Below are 18,287 nucleotides of genomic sequence, written 5' to 3' on the forward strand. Positions count from 1 at the left end.
TGACAGACATGTAGTGGGGCACACCTTTACTAAGGGCCAGTGTTTTGGCAGAAGTTGAACAAAATAAAACTGCTTATAGGGGCATCCGTCATATTCAGAAAGTAGATGTGTTCTCACATGAACAGCAGATATTTTGAGCATCAATGGAAAATGTCCATCACCTGATTTTCATTCTACTGTTTCTACTTCCGATTCTGTATTGCTGAGTTTGGATACGATGTGAGAACAGCTTCATTTTCGGTCACAGCCTATTACTCTTGACATGTCTTTGTGTATCTCATAATGGTATCACTACGGGTTTTCGAACAAGTACCATCCACAACCCTGCATTTTGGATTAGCTTCAGGTACATGATTACTCCTAAAAATACATTTAAAAACTCTATGTTAGAATAATCTTTAATTTCCTTCAAAACAAATTTTATGATGCATTTAAATGCCTGCTGTGTCTGCTGCTCTAAACACTGTTTGCAACTTTGAATAAAGTAGAAAGTTAGTAAACATTTTTATTACTTTTTATTTATTTATTTTCCCTGTGGGCTCCTTGAGCTGTAGCTACTGATTCCAAATGTGCTTTGTAAAACTTAAAAAGATACATCCATCAAAGTTGAAAACTTCCCTTCTACACATTCAGTTCACGTTCCTGGTTTCAAACACTGCCTTCGGTACTCAATTTCTGCTTGAGGTTAGAGTATTTTAGTAGAATACAGAGACAGGCACTTTTTAGGAGAAAGAAAGCATTCAGGAGTACACAGGTAGTGGGGATATATGTCCAGGTCAGAACTACGCTGAAACTGGTATTGTGCTTTTTGAGGAAAAAATATTCTGCAGTTTTAAATGAGTCTGTGTTAGACATAGTGTAACAATCAAATACCTACTTAGGAAAGGCCATGGCCACACTTCTTCTCCCTTCACCACTCAAGACTAAACTATAGCAGTAGGAACAGATGAGGAAATCTGATGAGAAACAGATGAGGTGCTATATAGAGAGAATATGGGGAGAGAGATATATATATGGAAGCTTTTAATATTTTTCTCCTTTGATACATTTTGGCAAGTTCCTTATGAGATTCTATTCTCTCTATGCACAATGTCTGCAGTACAGACAAATGCTTCTTAATTTTACTTTTATAGATCTAATGATTCCGTAAATGTTCTTCTAAATCCCATAATTAATGAAGAGTAACTGTGGCATCAGTTTAAAGCGCTGTTGAGCATCCAAACCCATAGCAGCGGCACAGATTTTCTTGCATGTAAATACTTTGTAGCACTGCAACTGTAATAGCAAACATAGTTAAGCTACATAGTAGCATATATATATAGACCTTTTATATATCTGCTATTTCGTTCATAAAAGCAAAAGAATAACATTTTAAAGCTGTCATACAGGAATTCAGTAATCTGTTTAACCTGTAATAAATTTAGTCACTAAAAATAAAGGTTATGTATATTTATATACAACAACCTCTTCACTCTTCTTTACTTTTATAGCGTGGGCAGAGGGAGAATCAACTCATTCATGATTTAGAGCATGTAAAAGCCTACTTAGCCCACTATGGGTAAATATGTGTGCTGCTGAGTGTGCCTGGAATAAAAAATACCCTGTTCCATTATTTTTAAAACCTCACCTCTTGCTCTGCTTCTTGCCAAGTGCAAGTGTCAGGCTGTTAATATTTTGCATCAAACAAGAGTCATCTGACAGTTGTCTAGGTGAAAGATTTGGGGTTAAAGCCTTTGACAGATCTGTGCTGCATGACTTCCCACCCTTGGCTAAAAGACCCTTTGCATTATGTATCCTTTGTACCTCTTAGAGTCAGCCTCAGAAGAGATTAACAGGTAGTTTCTCTGTTCTAAATGGAGCATTAGGATGAAAACAGTAGTCTGCTTCCCTCTGTCACTCAGAGGTCTCTGTCATTCAGAGGCTTCATTAGGGACTGTAGTGATAGGACAAGGGGTAATGGATTAAAGCTTAAACAGGGGAAGTTTAGATTGGATATAAGGAGGAAATTCTTTCCTGTTAGGGTGGTGAGGCACTGGAATGGGTTGCCCGGGGAGGTTGCGAATGCTCCATCCCTGGCAGTGTTCAAGGCCAGGTTGGACGAGGCCTTGGGTGATATGGTTTAGAGCAAGGTGTCCCTGCCCATGGCAAGGGGGATGGAACTTGATGATCTTAAGGTCCTTTCCAATCCTAACTATTCTGATTCTATGATTCTGTCATTCTCTCAATTTATTATACATTAGTCTCACATCACTTATTCTGTACATAAACACTTAAAGGAATGCTAAAATAACAACTTTGCATTTACTATTGTAATTAGTGTAAAGGTTGTGAATTATCTCAGACTTCATTATCATGCATTCTGTTGAACAAGATGACCGTATTTCCATCACTGTCTGTAATTCATTTTTCCAAGTCTTCTTACACTGCTTCAGCTGACAATATTAAGAGAGCCACAGCCCACTTGAAACTCAGATTTCAGGTCTGTTGTGTTCAGATTTTATCATGGCACTAATGAAAACAGTTTAGGAGATGTCACTAAGGAGAAGTAGCTCTTGCTGTAATACTTACAAAGTTCCAAACTCTATGTCACTACTGATGAATTCTTCCAGCATACTTGTATCCACCATGGGATTCTCCAAGGCTCCATGGACATCTTGTCCTAAAATTAAAAGCATCAAAAAGAAATTATGAGAAAGGAATTTGGAGGGATTAAGCTGCCCACTCTTCGACACAAATGAAAACCAAATGCATCCCATCTTGTGTGCAACATGTGGGTTTATTCCTTCTAGGAGAAGGGATGTTGGGAAATGAAAAGTAAATGAGGGTGTGCAGGGGAAGGTGAAGATGACAAAGCAGCATCAGGCAAACACCCATTCATGCACAGCTTTAGGCTTCGGGGAATTCCTGCAGCAAGAAGATGAAGGGCCCCAGCCTGCCACTGGAAAAGGCAGGTTTGAATCTCACATCAGCTGAGACCAGAACAGGTGACTGGGGCAAATCCCAGACATTGTCTCACATTTCCTGCATTAGTACTATGAGTGAGTTGCTGAAACAGTTTAAAAATCCACCATCCTGATCTTGAAGAAAGCACAAACAAAGCCTTAGAAACATTTGATTGGTGGCTTCTTTTTATTCTTCCGGAAAGAACAGCCCACTGATGTGCTAAATGTATTAATGAATAGAAAGGTTCCGTACTTTGCCCTTTGTTGCTTGGTAACCCAAGGCTATAAACAGATTTATGATTATAAAGTCTCTGGAACTCATGACAACTGCAGAAAGTCAGCCGGAACTCTCTGAAACACCAAACCAGACAGAACTGCTTTGCAGGCTCCCACCCCACCCACCAGCCTGCCATAAACAAGGGTGCAACCAGCCAGTAACCAAACCAGATAACAACCGAGAAGTTCCTGCTCTCCCTGGAAAGCACCAGCACTGCAGGTGGCTCTGTCCTGCAGCTGCACAAGATGAAACAGACTGGCCTGTGCATTCAGAGTGGTAAGGCTCAGCCCAAAGGGTCTGACAACAACAGAGCAGAGTAGGGCAGGAGAACACAAAAGGTTAATCACCTTCACCCTGCACAGGAGCTGAAACTGCCCTTGGTGATTTTCCTAATGTCAGATGTGTGCATGGTAGGAAGTCATACCATAAAATTTCTTCTGCTCTTCTCCTGATGAACATCAGGCTCCTGATGTCAGGAACCTGACATGGCTCCTCCTGGATCTGGTGTTTAGAAATGACTTAACTGCAAGCAGCATCTAAAACTCTACTTCCACCATCTTGCACAGCAATTTCCTTGTGTGTCTGCCAATACATAAATTCATGTTGCTAATAGACATCTCCTGAATTCCTGTGTGATCACAGACTAATCTGAGCATCATTTGCTCACAGACTTAGTTTCAGCTGCCTTTCACTGTGAGAAGTAACTAATAGTTGTGTTACTAGATATGTTACTGCACATCCTGGCATCCTAATACACTGGTACTGTATGCAAACTTGTCATCTGCATACCAGATTTAATAGGTGCAGTATATTTACTTGCCTCAGCAAAATTGTAACAGGGAAGTCTTGATGTAGCAGCAAAGCACTTACAAGATGATTTTGCAGAGTACAAAAAAGCCTGGCTTTCCTTAGCAGCCTTCCTCAAACTTGCTGGAATCAAATCTTTTTATTCTTCATGTCTGAATTTAGGATATTCTCCTCAAACACTTCTCTTTTTGCTAAGGTAGTACACAGGAAAATTATTCGACACCTGCTTTTACCCACCTGTTCCTCCTGTTCAAAGTGCCCAGCCCTCACACAGGATGATACAATTGTTACTAACATGAGGTCAGAGGTCAGATACAAAGTGTTTTTCCTGTACCACAAACCCAATAATTCCTTATTTTGACCAAAGTCAGACATAAGCAAATCAAACAAGGACAGGGGCTTTAAATATGGGCATCCCACAGTTCAGAGATTAGTACACCAACATGTACCATTCCCTCTGAATCTCTCCACATAAAGAGTTAAATGGGCAGGAAAGAATGAGTAATCCTGTGCTGGGAGAGGAAGGAAGCATACCAGCAAGAAGACAGGCTACCGCTGATGAAAGCTCAGGATACAGAGGCACTAAAGAGCCAGCATATTTGGGTGCTGTGTAGAACTTTCTTTTCTTTTTCAAAAACAAAGGTCAGTGGCACCATGGGCTTGCGTTTGCACCTATTTCGGTGGAGGAGGAGCTGTTGGATCACATGCACATTTGTTTAAAGTGGTAGCATCCATTTCACAGGCATTTGATAACAGTGAGTACTTCATAGATATGGGTGGTACACAAGCCAGTCTATCACCTGGGTATCAGGTGGCTGCAAGATCAGAGACCTGTATGTACAAGCCCTGCCGAGAGGCCACTGTGATCACACAGCTTCCTGCTCAGACTGGCTAAGAGCTGATGGAGCACATGCAGAGTCAGCAGCCTTTGTTATCAGCTTGCACCCAGGGACCTCTACTCCCAGTCCACACTTCACACTACAACGTGCCCAGACATCTCTGGGAAGTCTGCACTGCATGACACGAGCACCTTCAGTGTCACCGAACAGAGGACTGCAGCCACCCGAGAAACTGATGATGAAAGGCCATGACAGTGCTGTGGCTGGAGTTTCATCTGCAGTTGTATGCAGAATGGAGCCTGCAGTCACAGGCAGTGTTTTTCCCATTTCTTCATAGGCTTGATATTCGTTGTTCAGCCCCTTCAATCTTGAGTCTAAAATGTGTCAGTTCAACTACTGGTTTCTTTTTCCCTGTCCATTCAATTGCCTGTCCCTATTCCCAGCTCCAGGTCCCCAACAAGTAGTGAGAACTCCAGGCTCCTCACTTGGCAGTTGCTTGCTTCATGTATTACTCTTTGGCACACATCCCCTCCTTTCCTCTGGCCATGAAGCCCTCATCACCTGGCTCTTGAGCTTCACTCCACAGTCCTATAGCCAACAGCCTCTGTCCCAGAATAGCCTGCCTTGCTTAATTCTCCCAAACACTTCCATGTAGTGCCTTACATATGGCTGCATTTAAATCAGTCACCTCCTTGTCAGTAATATTCCGATACGAAGTGAAGGATGGAGAACAGAGAACCAGAAATTTCTTGCAGTAAGTTTTGTATCTTTAATTGAGCAGCTATTTCAGAGATGTTCATTGTGAATTTGGCTTGAACCACAGCCATTACTCTCCAAGGATTGCCCAAATAGCTAAGGGGGTGCTCTCTCTGCAAAAGTAAATTCAGCCTGCAGCCAATAAACTGTTCTGTTAAACTTCTGGTATTGACTAAAACTCAATACTAAACTGATCATTTCTTGATACTAAAATAGGATGTCAGGTAATTCCCAGCCTAGCCCAACTGTAGCAAGATCAGTCTTAAAACCAGCTACTCTCTATGGGGAAAAATCCTTAAATACAGCTTGAGGAGTAAAACTGGCACATAGAACACGGTCAGTGCTCAGTAACGCCTATGTGCTGAAATTAAAATCTCATGTTTGCTACAAGTACTTGCAACTCAAGGGAAATGTTTCTACTTGAGAATTATTAACTGATTTTCATCTGAGGATACTTTACCACTAAAATAGGCCTCAGCACTTTAGGAGTTCCACCATATAAACTCAGTGGAAACCCGAGCTGAACCTCATTGACTTACACCAAGGTAAGTATTACTCATGAGGCTTATAGTTCCACAACTTCTTTCACACTGAAGAACACTGGTCACTATTTAAATTGTTGAAGACTGCCCAGTATATTTTGACTGGAGAAAACCTGGGGTCACTGATAAAAGCTGCAAAGCCAGCAGAGCTGTGGACATGGACCTCAGGCACATGGCAGCGACAAACAGGAAGGGATTAAGGACAGAACAGCTGTAGCTGGCAGAGCCACAGCCAGCCAGATGTACTGCAGCCTCAACATCAGGAAGACCTATAACTCCCAGTTGCAAGGAGTGAGCTTGCATTTGGCTTTTCTCCAAAGTAACATTTGCCAGAGAAACAAGTATTGCCATTGATATTTTAAATTTCTCATCTGTTATTGTTGTTCCAATCTCTATCCTTAAAATGGAATGAGACACCTTTGGGTTTTAAGCGTTTTGTGTTTAACAGCATGTTTGTTCTTGCTTCATTTACCAAGAGCTCTAAACTATATTCCGTGTTGTCCATGCAGGAGCAGAAGTATAGAGAAAGGTGGTGATTCCACACAGAGACTTCTTCAGAACACAGAGAGCACCAAGACCAAACACATTCGTCAGTGTACCTTCCAACAACAACAGAAAAGAGGCTGAGTTTAACAGTGTCACAAAATCAGCCTTCATCCAAGTTTCTCAACCCACTGATAAAAGTCAGCAAGAATAGATTGCTTTGCTACATACAGACAGGCACAAGAGCTAACCAGCTCTGATGCTCCCTTGACAAACAGGAAGTTACTGATTCTAAAAGACCAATGTTTAATTAAAAATATTAATTTCAATAGAAATTACAGAAAAAGCTTGCAAAGATGAACGTCCTGGAACAGCCACGCAAAAACAGAAAAGCCATTTACTTGAATGACAAAAAGCCAAGGTCAAATCCCAGCCAGACACATATCTAACCTAAGAGGTCTATTAACTATTGAAATAAGTGATTGGCAGGAAAACAAACATTATCTTCCTTGAAAAAAAATCATTTTTCAGACAGCCCCCTCTCAATAATGCAAATGTGACTTTATCTTACTAATGAGTGTCAAGACAAATATGCATTGTAAGGAACTAAACCTTTCCAATAATCTCACAAAACAGATCCATATATATGTGCAACTGCCAGTTTAGGTATCTGGAAGCCAAAACTGAACCACTGACCAAGCAGAGAGCCTTCCTCAGTGGCAGCATTCTCCACTTGGTATTGCAGGACTCAGCTTTTTTGCAGCCTTGAAACATCACATCCTAATGCTGCAATGACTAATCTCAAAGGCCACCAAGTCAGCACTAGCAGTTTGTTGCTCTTGCCTTATGAGGTGGCCTTATAAATCCAACCCACAAGCCATAGCGCTAAGCTGGAGAGAGGCCATCCGTTAAAGCTGGCCCTACATTTAGTAAAGTTAACCCCTGCTTGAAGAGTGCAAACCCTGCTGTAAATCAGCTCTTTCCCTTTTCATATTTACCTATGGTTTAACAGCAAGAGGAGCCTAGCTAATGCCTGCTGAATGAAAGAATGATTAGCTCTTGTAGCCTTCACACATATCTAATCTGTGAGCAGATAATGAAATTCAGCCATCTAACAGCATCCCTGCATGCTGCATGGCATTAGGAACCCTCTGTCATGTTCCAGCACTACACAGCAAAACCACACAACATTCCCAATGGAACATAACCTCCCAAGATGTTTCATTTTTCCCACAGCCAAATGGAATTGACAGGGCTTCTCCTCCTCATGCTGGCCCAGACAAAAGTTCTAACAAACTACCTTCTAAGAAGAGTTAAATTAATAATTCTAGCATTACAATTTGTTAATTCTAGTTAAATAGCTCACACAGGTGAAATCTGAGATACCTTCTACCATCAAAAAATCACTGTTATAAAAGCCAACAGAACCTAATCCATGCTCCATAGAAAGTCCTGTTTTCCAAATCAGCTTTTAAAAAACACTCTGATTCTGAGATACTTTTAATTCATGTCAAACACTATTTTGAGTATTTAACAACTATGCAATGTGGTACTTGAATAAATAGCTTCATAAAAAACAAACATTATGTTGCTGAAAGCAAAGCCAAGGAAGTTTGCTAGCGTTTGATCTCCATGACTTAAAAGTGAACTTAAGAAACATGGTATTGATTTCCTAACATTTACAAACACCACATTTGCTGGCTAGCAGCACTAGATTGTGGTTCACTGATTTAAATTTCTTGGCCTAAATATCAGGTCTGGAGAACCTTTCACTTTCTAGTTTGAGATTACAACTTCAGAGTTAGAGTTGCCACCTCTCACCAAGGCCAAGCACAGTGCTGGGGGGAGAAGTGGAGAAGGAAAAAGAAGTAAAAAATAACTTCAGCACAACTGGAATTAGGGAAACAAAAATTGTCCACATTATCCAAAACAGAAAAGGCAGTTTTCCAAGTGAATGTGAGATCAGTATCACATGAACAATTGTGCAGGTAATAGAAAGAAAACAAATATGGGAAGAGAAGCATGGAATAAAAAAGTTAGTATCAAAAAAAAAAAAAGAAGTGTAAACTGGGAAAAAAAGATTTAGGAAACATTTAAAAAAATGCATAAGCCTTTGAACAGCCATTTTGAATCATGTTACAACAGGGCCCGAGTGATTCCATTTTATCATGGAATCTATTAGAAAGTAAATTGTGCAGCAAGAGAAAAGCAGGAGATTAATGGAACCTGCTTGAATCTAACATATCTTTAGGGAAAAAGCAGGACAGATCCCAGCCAAAAGACCAAAAAAAAAAAAAAAAAGAGTTTAACTTCTCAGAAGGATCCAAGTATAGCACCACAGCGACCATTTTACCAATCATGATATTAGGGAGAGAAAAACCTCTGTAACCTGACATGATAGAGCAGGGAGGAGCGCTCTAACGTCATGAAACTCACTAAGATTTCAGAAGTGATAAACTGGAAGAAGACCTCAGCTGCTTCCCAGTTTTTCTTCCTGGCAGTTACCATAGTGGTGCTGTGGGTTCTGCTGGGCTCACCTTCCCTTCGGTCTTCGGGCCAAAGTACAAAGAAAAAAGCACTGCAGCACATCAGTACCATTTGCACTGTTTCATTCTGGTACTGCCTTACCTGATAGCTTTGTGTAAAAAGAGGTTAGGGTTTCAGGGCTCTTTTTCTTCCTATTTTCTCCCTCAATTAACCCCAAACAATTACTGTATTTTCACTGCCATTGAAAACTGTTACAAGTCCCTCTTAAAACTAGACTCTTACCTTCAAAGAACTGCTGCAAGGCCTCATTTTCCCCCACCACATCCATAAAAAGCCAGTAGAAGTGCTTTGCTTTTCTGCTGCTTGAAGAGTTTCACTGAGGAAAATGAACCGTCTCTCTTCCAAGCGGTTACGAACAAGCTAAGGAACACATCATGGTTTTGCCTGAGGTTTCAATGACTTTGTCCCAGCAGATTCCACCCCTCGAGCCAGGGCTATACCTAAACTCTCCTGTATGTGAAGGAGAGTCTCACAAGGCTCCTGAGGCAAGATGAAGGTGATGTACGTTCTTCCGTTCAGCATGTCTAACGTTCTTGTTTTAAGACCTTTGGTCCCAGTACTAACTATAATTACACATGCGCAAAATATACAGCAATAAAAATTACTTATCTTGTCTCTGTACTTTCACACAGGTGATGTAATTAATGTTACTGATGAAAGCAACAGCGATCAAAATTGCACGAGCAAAGCCAGCATCAGTTTCACCATATGTACTATACCCCATTTAAGCAGGTGAGCATCAAACTATCCAACTGCCCTAAAAAAATTTGTTTCTCACAGCAGTTTGATTACAGGGAAGCAGAACTTCTGTATCATTATTATTATTATTATTAACAAAACTAAGTTACAGATTAACCTATTTGTCTAAGGTAACACTGAAAAACGTATGGAAAAGCTGACCTTTTAAAAAAGGCCTTTTGCAGCAAGTAGCAAACCCCATTTCACTTTCATTAAATTGATCTTTGTACACTGAAAATTGCATGTTCTGTCACCTAAGCAAATGGGAGGAAAATATTGAGACATTTTGAGTGGACATCTTTAAAGAGAGGCATATGACTATGAACAAAACCTTCACTGAAGTCAAGAAGTCTCAAATCATAGCTCTAACCAACTTGCCACAGGAGGCCTTCCAACAAAGCCATTTCTGAAGCCATTTCTAAAGTAATTTTCTGAAGTAGTTATAATTCCAGACAAGTAACTGCTGTGCAATTTTTACAAGCCCCAGGCACTCACAGTGACATAGGTTCTCATGATAGGCAGCTTTATATTAAAAATATAGAAAGTAATTTCAGGGAAGGGACTTACAACAGTCATTACCACTGAAATACACTGGGTATATCTTTGTAGTACAAGAAAATCACCTCAGCATAATAAACTTCAGATACCACTTATGTCTTGACACTATCATGTCTAGAAAGGACCCTTCTCTCTGCTTGAATGAACAACGCTTGTAATGTATTATTAAGAAGAACAATAGCTACCAGCTAGCATTTACCTGCAGTTAAGCTAATCCTGGAAACAGTTCAATCTTATTACATAAATGAAGGATTAACAATCATTTAGAAAGCATTTGAGCCTAATGCAAGACATAATACCAACAAGTACAGGCATTACTGAAAGAATAAACCACACTGTTTCACTGTTTAAGGTAGGTTTCCACAACAGGAAGTAGCACCCAGTGATAGGAAATTGATAAAAGTATTTCATGAGTACTGAAGTAGCCCAGGCTGGACTTCAGTTGTTTGCAAAATGTTTTCAGGCACATACATATACAAGCAACACAAGTATGGTATTAAATCTCACTGCTCATTCTGTGTACTGTCAAACAGAGAACACACCAGTAAGACAGTGATGAGTAGTGTTGATTTTGTTCAGCATCAAACAAAAAAATCTGCATCGAGATGCTTCTTGTTAAAGAACCAGCTACACAAACTTGCCTTTACTTCTCCTGTTTGTCAGTTTACCTGCCAATACTTTACCTTACCTGCAGTTGATAAATGTCATGATCGAGACCTTGTTCTTTCCCAAAAGGGCTTTTACACAGCATAACTAGTCCATGCCCACAACCATCTTTCTTGTAATAGGGTCAGCTGTTTGCTTTCAGCTTAGACAATGCCAAGGGAAAAAAGACCCCTTCAACTTCAGGTGCCAAAGTAGCACTTCAACAGAAAAAGCATCTTCCTTAAGAACCAATGATCGCTTTTTTATTCTCTTCATAGCAAAGTGTGTGTGTTTGTGAAGGAACTGGTAACATTATATGGAAATTGTCATCAGCATGTTAAAGAAATCACATAATGGATCTTTTCCAGTATCAAGAACAGCTGTGGGGTTTGATGTATAAACCACTGGCAACTGAATACCCAAATAAAGCAGGAGGAAAAAAAGTAATTTAAGGGAATGAAAAAATTCCAGTGAAAGAAAATTAGACGGGAAGAGAGAGTTTTCAGAAGTGGGACAGGGCAGGACAAGACAGATTTCTAAACAAAGAATGAGCAAGGTAATTTTATTGTTTCTTAATGTTTGAAAAGCACACTACTTCAGAGAGAAGATACCCAGATTTACTGTGCTGTTGAGCCTTCACTATGTCTGTTTCTTTTTTTACGCTGTTTTAAAATTGAAATTTGAAGGAGGTGATCCTGCCTCTCTGCTCTGCTCTCATGAGACCCCACTTAGAGTTGACAGTTCCGGTGCCCTCAGCATAAGAAGGACATGGAGCTGTTGGAGCAAGTACAAAGGAGGGCCACAGGGGTAAGGGAGCTCAAGCACCTCCCATACGAAGACAGAAAATTGGGTCTGTTCAGCCTAGATGGTGACCTCAGAGCAGCCTTTCCATATCTGATATCCAATACAAGGATATCAGAGAGAGACTCTTCATCAGGGACTGTAGTGATAGGAGAAGGGATAATGGGTTTAAACTTAAACAGGGGAAGCTTAGGTTAGGTTAGGCTAGATATAAGGAAGAAGTTCTTTATTGTGAGGGTAGTGAGGCACTGGAACAGGTCACCCAAAGAAGTGGTGAATGCTTCATCCCTGGCAGTGCTCAAGGCCAGGTTGGACAGAGCCTTGGGTGACATGGTCTAGTGTGAGATGTCCCTGCCCATGGCAGAGGGGTTGGAACTAGATGATCTTAAGGTCCTCTCCATCCCTAACCATTCTATGATTGTATGAAAAATACAGGAAAGCAGCACTTCAAAGAATTCCAACTTCTCCTAATTGTCTGTTAAACGTACTGACATACAAGCATAGAGAGACATACATGTATTTAAACACTACAGTAAACAAAATGTCAGGTATTTATTCCTTCTTCATAAAATCATCTCAGTTTCACACTTTGGAATGACGTATCAGGGAGGTTCCCATCATTCTGCATCACAAAGAACAGAAGACATACACTGCTTCAGACTAACACTTTAATCAGAAGTTCTGTTTTTAAATGTAAATTACAATCACTAATACACCTGCAAGTGCTTACCACATTTCTTCAACTAAGTATTATATGTATGCATGTACAGCATAAGTCAGTTTAAAACAATCAAAGTACTTCTTAGTGCCATCTGCAAAAGGATAAAGATCTTGGACCCACTTTGTGGAAATAAATATCAAGTGACAAAAAGAAAGATTCAGCAATTTTAGTTATGTATATTCAATGAAGTTCATGCATGTGCAAGAGTAAAAAGATTTAGAGCTCTTCCTTGTAATAGCCAAGTTTTGCTAGTGACATCTCTCTTCTCAGCTGCATAACTTCCCAGAACATCTGATCCACTAAAAAAAGACAGAAATATCATTAAATATACTGAATTCATGTTTCATCTCAACTGACACATACAGCTGCCTTACTGTACATTAGTTTAGGGGAACTTCAGGAGTAGCAAACATCTAGTAAAAGCAGAATCAGTACATGAGGGCTCTTTGTGCTTCATTCTGACAAAACTGGTTGAAGTGTTCACTTTAAAAATTCTAAATGATAGTCCTACAAGGAACTCCTCAAAATTTAGATTATTTCTTTTCAAATTGGGGAACAAAAATACATCAGTACTTTTTGTCAGCTGCAATTCATTGCAGTTTCTTATTTTAATTGCCCTGCCCCTGCTCATTTTCTGCAAAACTAAAAGACTACAGGAAGAAAAATGTAGAACTCCTTGTAGAGTCTGTAATTTTATGATAATCTTTCCATTTGTAATCTTTCTTCTTCCCTCTTTTTTCTACCAGTAATCTACCAGCAACAATAAACTGGGAAACAAACAGACCTTTTTTTAATTTCATCTGTATTTTGCTAAACTTGATGAGCCTGAAGCTCCTAGACACCTCAGCAACACAAATCAGTATTGTTGAGTACAGAATTATTCAAGACAAAAATAATTCCACACAGTCAAGACCATGATGTAGAATAATTAAAGATGATTAACATGAGCAACATGTATACAAGGTCTTTGCCACTGTATTTCAAAATATGGATAGAAATACAAGCAATGCATTATGCTGACAACTACCCAGAGTACCTACATTCTTGTAAAGCTACTGCTGAAATACTTACATCAAGCTACAACTGCCAACTCTGGTTTTTAATGGTAAAGGTGACAACTGAGCTGAAATGCCAAACTCAAGGTTTTTCCCAGAAGTTCTTATGAAGAATAAATAATTATAATAATGCTGAAAATATTTCATTATTTAATGGAAAAATACTAGTTTTCTTTATCTCAATAGCAAAGTAAATTTTTAGTTGAAACTATAAAGGTCCTTTTGGTCAAAGTAAAAGCCTTTTAACTATAAACTGAATTAAAGCTTAACATTTTCAAGATCTTCTGCAATGCTAGTAATGAAGAAAAAGTTACCACCATCTGAAGGTTTTATTAGACATAATTTAGTGTATGAGACAGGTGAATTTCTGGTGGATTCCATGAATATTATTCCCTTTGACAAGGAAAGTTAGCAGCATTATTTTGTGCAAGGAACAGTCTATCACCTCAGGAGTACTTCACATTAGAAATGGAAACAAAAGATCTGGGTGTAGTTAAAATACTGAGCTCCTGAAATCAAGAAACATCAGAAGAGATGACTATAGATGAGGTAAACCAAAGGGGAGCTAATTCTAGATGAAGCAAATCACCACAGACTCGACGGCTAAAGAATGAAAAGCACAGACATGCATAATCATTAAAGTGTTGTTTTACTCTGCTTTAAAAAATGCAACTGAACTAAAAAAAAATAAAAAATAATCTGTGTTTAGCAAATACGTGTATTTAGCAAATTCAGGAGCCTTAAGAGGTATGGTCTGTTTCAAAAAAAAAAAAAACCCAACCAAAACTGGACTGAAGGCTTTCTGCCAATATTCTTTCACATGGACAGGAAATATAATTACATCAGTTATGTACAGTTTAAACAGCTAAATCAGCATAATTTTCTTTTACAGAGATAAACAGGTAAAATAGTCTTGTGAATACAGACCAGTAGCTACCTAAAGAGGCCTACAAGAAATCCAGAGGGACTATTAACAAAGGTGCATAGTGATAGGACAAGGGGAATAATTTTAAACTGAAAGTGGGGAGATTTGGATTAGACATTAGGAAGAAACTCTTTACAGCGAGGGTGGTGAGGCACTGGAACAGGTTGCCACGAGAAGCTGTAGCTGCCCCATCCCTGGCTGTGTTCAAGGCCAGGTTGGACAAGGCTTCAAGCAATCTGGTCTAATGGAAAGTGCCCCTGCCCATGGCAGGGAGCTGGAACTAGCTGATCTTTAAAGGCCCCTTCCAAACCAGCCATTCTGTGATTCTATGATATGGACATCTGAAGCTGAATAGCGCAGCTAAGCAAATTTCTGAATTATTGCGCGGGCAGAGTTTAAATAGGCAGTTGTTGGATATGCGACTGACAGGAACAAAGCAACCTGGTAACAACGGTGGGGGTAAAAGAAACACAGTCTCAAGCAATGGCAGTAAAAATATCACATTTCCCTTTTGGGGTGGAGGATAATCAAGCTTTACATTTATAACCAGAGCACTAATCAAGAGAGTTTGCTATGCCGCAGCAATGACCAAGACCTCATTTCTCAGCTGCACTGAGACAATGGTTACTGTACAGTTTTCTGTTCGTTTTTTACAATTGAGCCCAAAATATTGTCATCCTTGCCAGCCCTCCCTGAAACTCTGACACAAACAGCTGCCCGAATTCTCAATGCACGAAAAAGAAAAGATGCACCAAAGCACCAAGCAGGAAGAAAGAAAGGCACAGAGCAAACCAAAATGAAGGTTTATTCCAATTTAAAATATGTCCACATTCTGTGGGAGAAACTTGATTTTTGAATGCTGTGCGGAAAAATTGTAACTACTCTCACTATTGAATTTTTTTTAGTATTTTCTACTGAATTACTTTAGATGGACTAAAAGTCACTAATTTTGATTTTGTTGTTCTTAAAAAAGTAACTTTATTGGAGTTTATTACCAAATTCTCAAAATTACAGCAGACTACCAACAAATAGCTTTCCTGCAATGTCAGGTCACTGCTATTGTGCACAGATAGCAAGGTTTAAGCACATGCACTACGTAAATTTCTATTTATATATGCCAAATACAATTTCCTACTCACCATCTTGCTGCTTCAATAGCCCTTGCTGGATGTATCGAATATATGTGAAGAAGTTACACACAGAAGTGATCTGAACCCATATAAAATAATGACGGTTAATACGATTTTCTATAATAGTATGGAAAAAATAACTAAATAACTGCTACTGAAAATGAAATTGCAGTAAGTCTACTTACCCTGTAACGACAGAAAGGAGAAATGTAGTAATAACTGCTTGAATCTCCTAATTTGATTCGATGCTTGCATGACTTACTTTGTCCACTGAGAGCACATTTTCTACAAAATACAAAATTTGCATTATTTAATAAACCAATCTGACATTAACGCCTAAACACCTGCATGTGTTTAAGGAGTTAATGTAATTGTTTCATATTGGAGCAGGTACTCAAGTCTCTGCCTTCATTTTACAAGCTGCAATTATTACATTATATTGTCAATTATTTTAGCTCCACAAACAGTGATTTTGTTTCAACAAAGGTGTATTTCTGATTTTGACAACTTCCTTCAGCTCTGGTCATATACTTCACTAATTCAGGTTGGCTTGGAATAGTGGGATTTCTTTCATTAACTCTTCATATGTGAAACAAACACTGTTTAAATTACCAGTTGATGCCAACATTTACACGGTCTTTTAAAAAAATCTGCTTGGTATTGCAGTTTATCATAAAATAGCAGCCAATTCCCTGAAGTCTCCAGCCTCCCTTGGATGTGTTCTAAGACCATCCCTGCTTTTATGCCCAAATTGAACTCATATTTTATATTCAGAATATAAAATCATTTGGGACAAAGGAAAACAGGCTGTCTGGTAATAATCCTTTTCACTGTCATTACAAAAAGTGATGGTAAAAAAAAACAATTTACTTCTGCTGGTGTATTGCAAGTACGTCATATTCAGGAACAAGGAAAGGTAAGCCGTCACCATGAATTCTTCTCAAAAAAAAAAAACCAAAACAAAATGAAAAACAAACAAACAAAAAACACAGGAAAAAGCAAAGAAAATTTCCTCTAACATTTTTAGAAAAGAAGGTTTGAATCTCTTGAAGAAACTGCTATTAATACAATCTTAATAAATACAAATAAACTGGGATTTTATTTACTTGGAATATCTATCTTGCAGCATCCCAGATGAACAGGGTTGTCATGGCATCCACTGTTACATTGATTTTAAAAGCTGCTGGCTCTTCTCCCTTCCATTTCTACCTCATGAAATTAGGGAGCCTAAGAACAAGCAGCCTTTCAAGAGTGAAACAAAAATTACTAAGCTTCTGTGGTTCTAAACAGTGGCTCAGAAGCCCTTTTAAATAGCCAGCAGCTGGTCCACAGAATCATGTGAGACAGGAGAAAATTGAAGAGTCTATATGACTTTCCATAGCAATTTATGAGGACTGACAGCATTCCATTGATCCAAGAAATCCTACAGTAGCTGAAGGAGGCTGATCACAGTTTCAGTCAAGCTTTTGTGAGAAGACAGACAGACTTTCAATGCAAAGAAAATAAAGCCCTTTTTTCCTTCTGGCTACAGAATTACCTTCTATATGTTATCTTCTGTCACACTGGGTTAAATGCTGGCATGACAGTTACTACTAATGACTCTGCTCTGCACTGTACGGCACACATGCAGCTTAGAGCTTTGTTCCCCATGGGGACAATTATTTGAATCCTGTGGGGAAACCCAGCTGTCTTTTGTTAAGGCAGCACTTACTACACACCATCACAGGCACCATTGAGTAACTTCTGTATATAAAGAACCTTTCTTCATTATTATCACAGCTCTCCATCCTTGGCTATTTTGCCGTTGGGTTATTACCTGCTATTTTATGCATCTGTTCCACCATCTCCCAGGCTTTATTGTACAGTAAAATAAATTCCTTTGAAAACATTACTCTAGTTTTTGTTATTATTTGAAGTTTGTCTATATTATGTTACCTATTTCAATAAGTGTTTTCAAAACAGTGCTTTGCAGTGTATAAAAATAAAGAATGCTAAACTGCCCCTCTGATTCAGAGAAAACTGGAATGCCTGTTTTCCATTCAGTGCCAGTAATCATCTATAAGGCAAAGCACATTTGTTGTCCAGTTATACTTAAATATTGTATATTCCTTACCTATTACTTATCTACAAGCAACATCACAAAAGTTTTTGTTGCTACATAACAATGGGAAAAGGCAGAAACAAGTACACCTGGCTTTCAATACACCTAAAGTAACTAAGCTACAACTTGTGTATTGTCATCTCAAAATGTTAATCGATACCTAGCCAACTATTTAAGTATTACATAAGTTCTAATTAAAAATTTATCTTACACTGGAGAAAGCAGATTTAAAATCTCATGAGACTTCTGAACGATGCAATTGAGTCTCCTGCTTTTGAGTAAGTATTTCATCATGTCAAGATGTAGGGAAGCTGCTTGAACCACAATGATTTAAAATCAATTTGCCAATTGCTCATTAATGACACATGACTTGTTTCAGTAGCTTCTGGCTGTCCAGATTCTTTACTACATTCATGGAAC

General features: G+C 38.9%; 2 protein-coding genes across 5 annotated transcripts in view; both read right to left on the reverse strand.

Annotated features, from left to right (window-relative positions):
- MYRFL (myelin regulatory factor like) overlaps positions 1–2,922 on the reverse strand; it is a 36,850-nt gene extending 33,928 nt beyond the window's left edge. Inside the window, exon 1 of the mRNA XM_061368008.1 lies at positions 2,569–2,922. Coding sequence (XP_061223992.1) covers positions 2,569–2,756 — 188 coding nt within the window. The 5' untranslated portion in view covers positions 2,757–2,922. The remainder of the gene's footprint in view (positions 1–2,568) is intronic.
- A 9,667-nt stretch (positions 2,923–12,589) lies between these two features.
- Positions 12,590–18,287, reverse strand: part of RAB3IP (RAB3A interacting protein) — a 34,145-nt gene continuing 28,447 nt past the window's right edge. For 3 of the 4 annotated variants that reach the window (XM_061368022.1, XM_061368020.1, XM_061368021.1), the window contains 3 exons: positions 15,952–16,051; positions 15,776–15,845; positions 12,590–12,955 (listed from right to left, as the gene is read on the reverse strand). In XM_061368022.1, the coding sequence (XP_061224006.1) occupies positions 12,873–12,955; positions 15,776–15,845; positions 15,952–16,051 (253 nt within the window). In that variant the 3' untranslated portion in view covers positions 12,590–12,872. The remainder of the gene's footprint in view (positions 12,956–15,775; positions 15,846–15,951; positions 16,052–18,287) is intronic. The other variant, XM_061368023.1, reaches the window with a different exon arrangement.

The sequence above is a fragment of the Neopsephotus bourkii genome, unplaced genomic scaffold (genome assembly GCF_033783945.1).
Source record: "Neopsephotus bourkii isolate Nb327-2 ecotype Australia unplaced genomic scaffold, CSIRO-AGI_Nbou_v1 NB_1423, whole genome shotgun sequence".
NCBI classification, from domain to species: Eukaryota; Metazoa; Chordata; class Aves; order Psittaciformes; family Psittacidae; genus Neopsephotus; species Neopsephotus bourkii.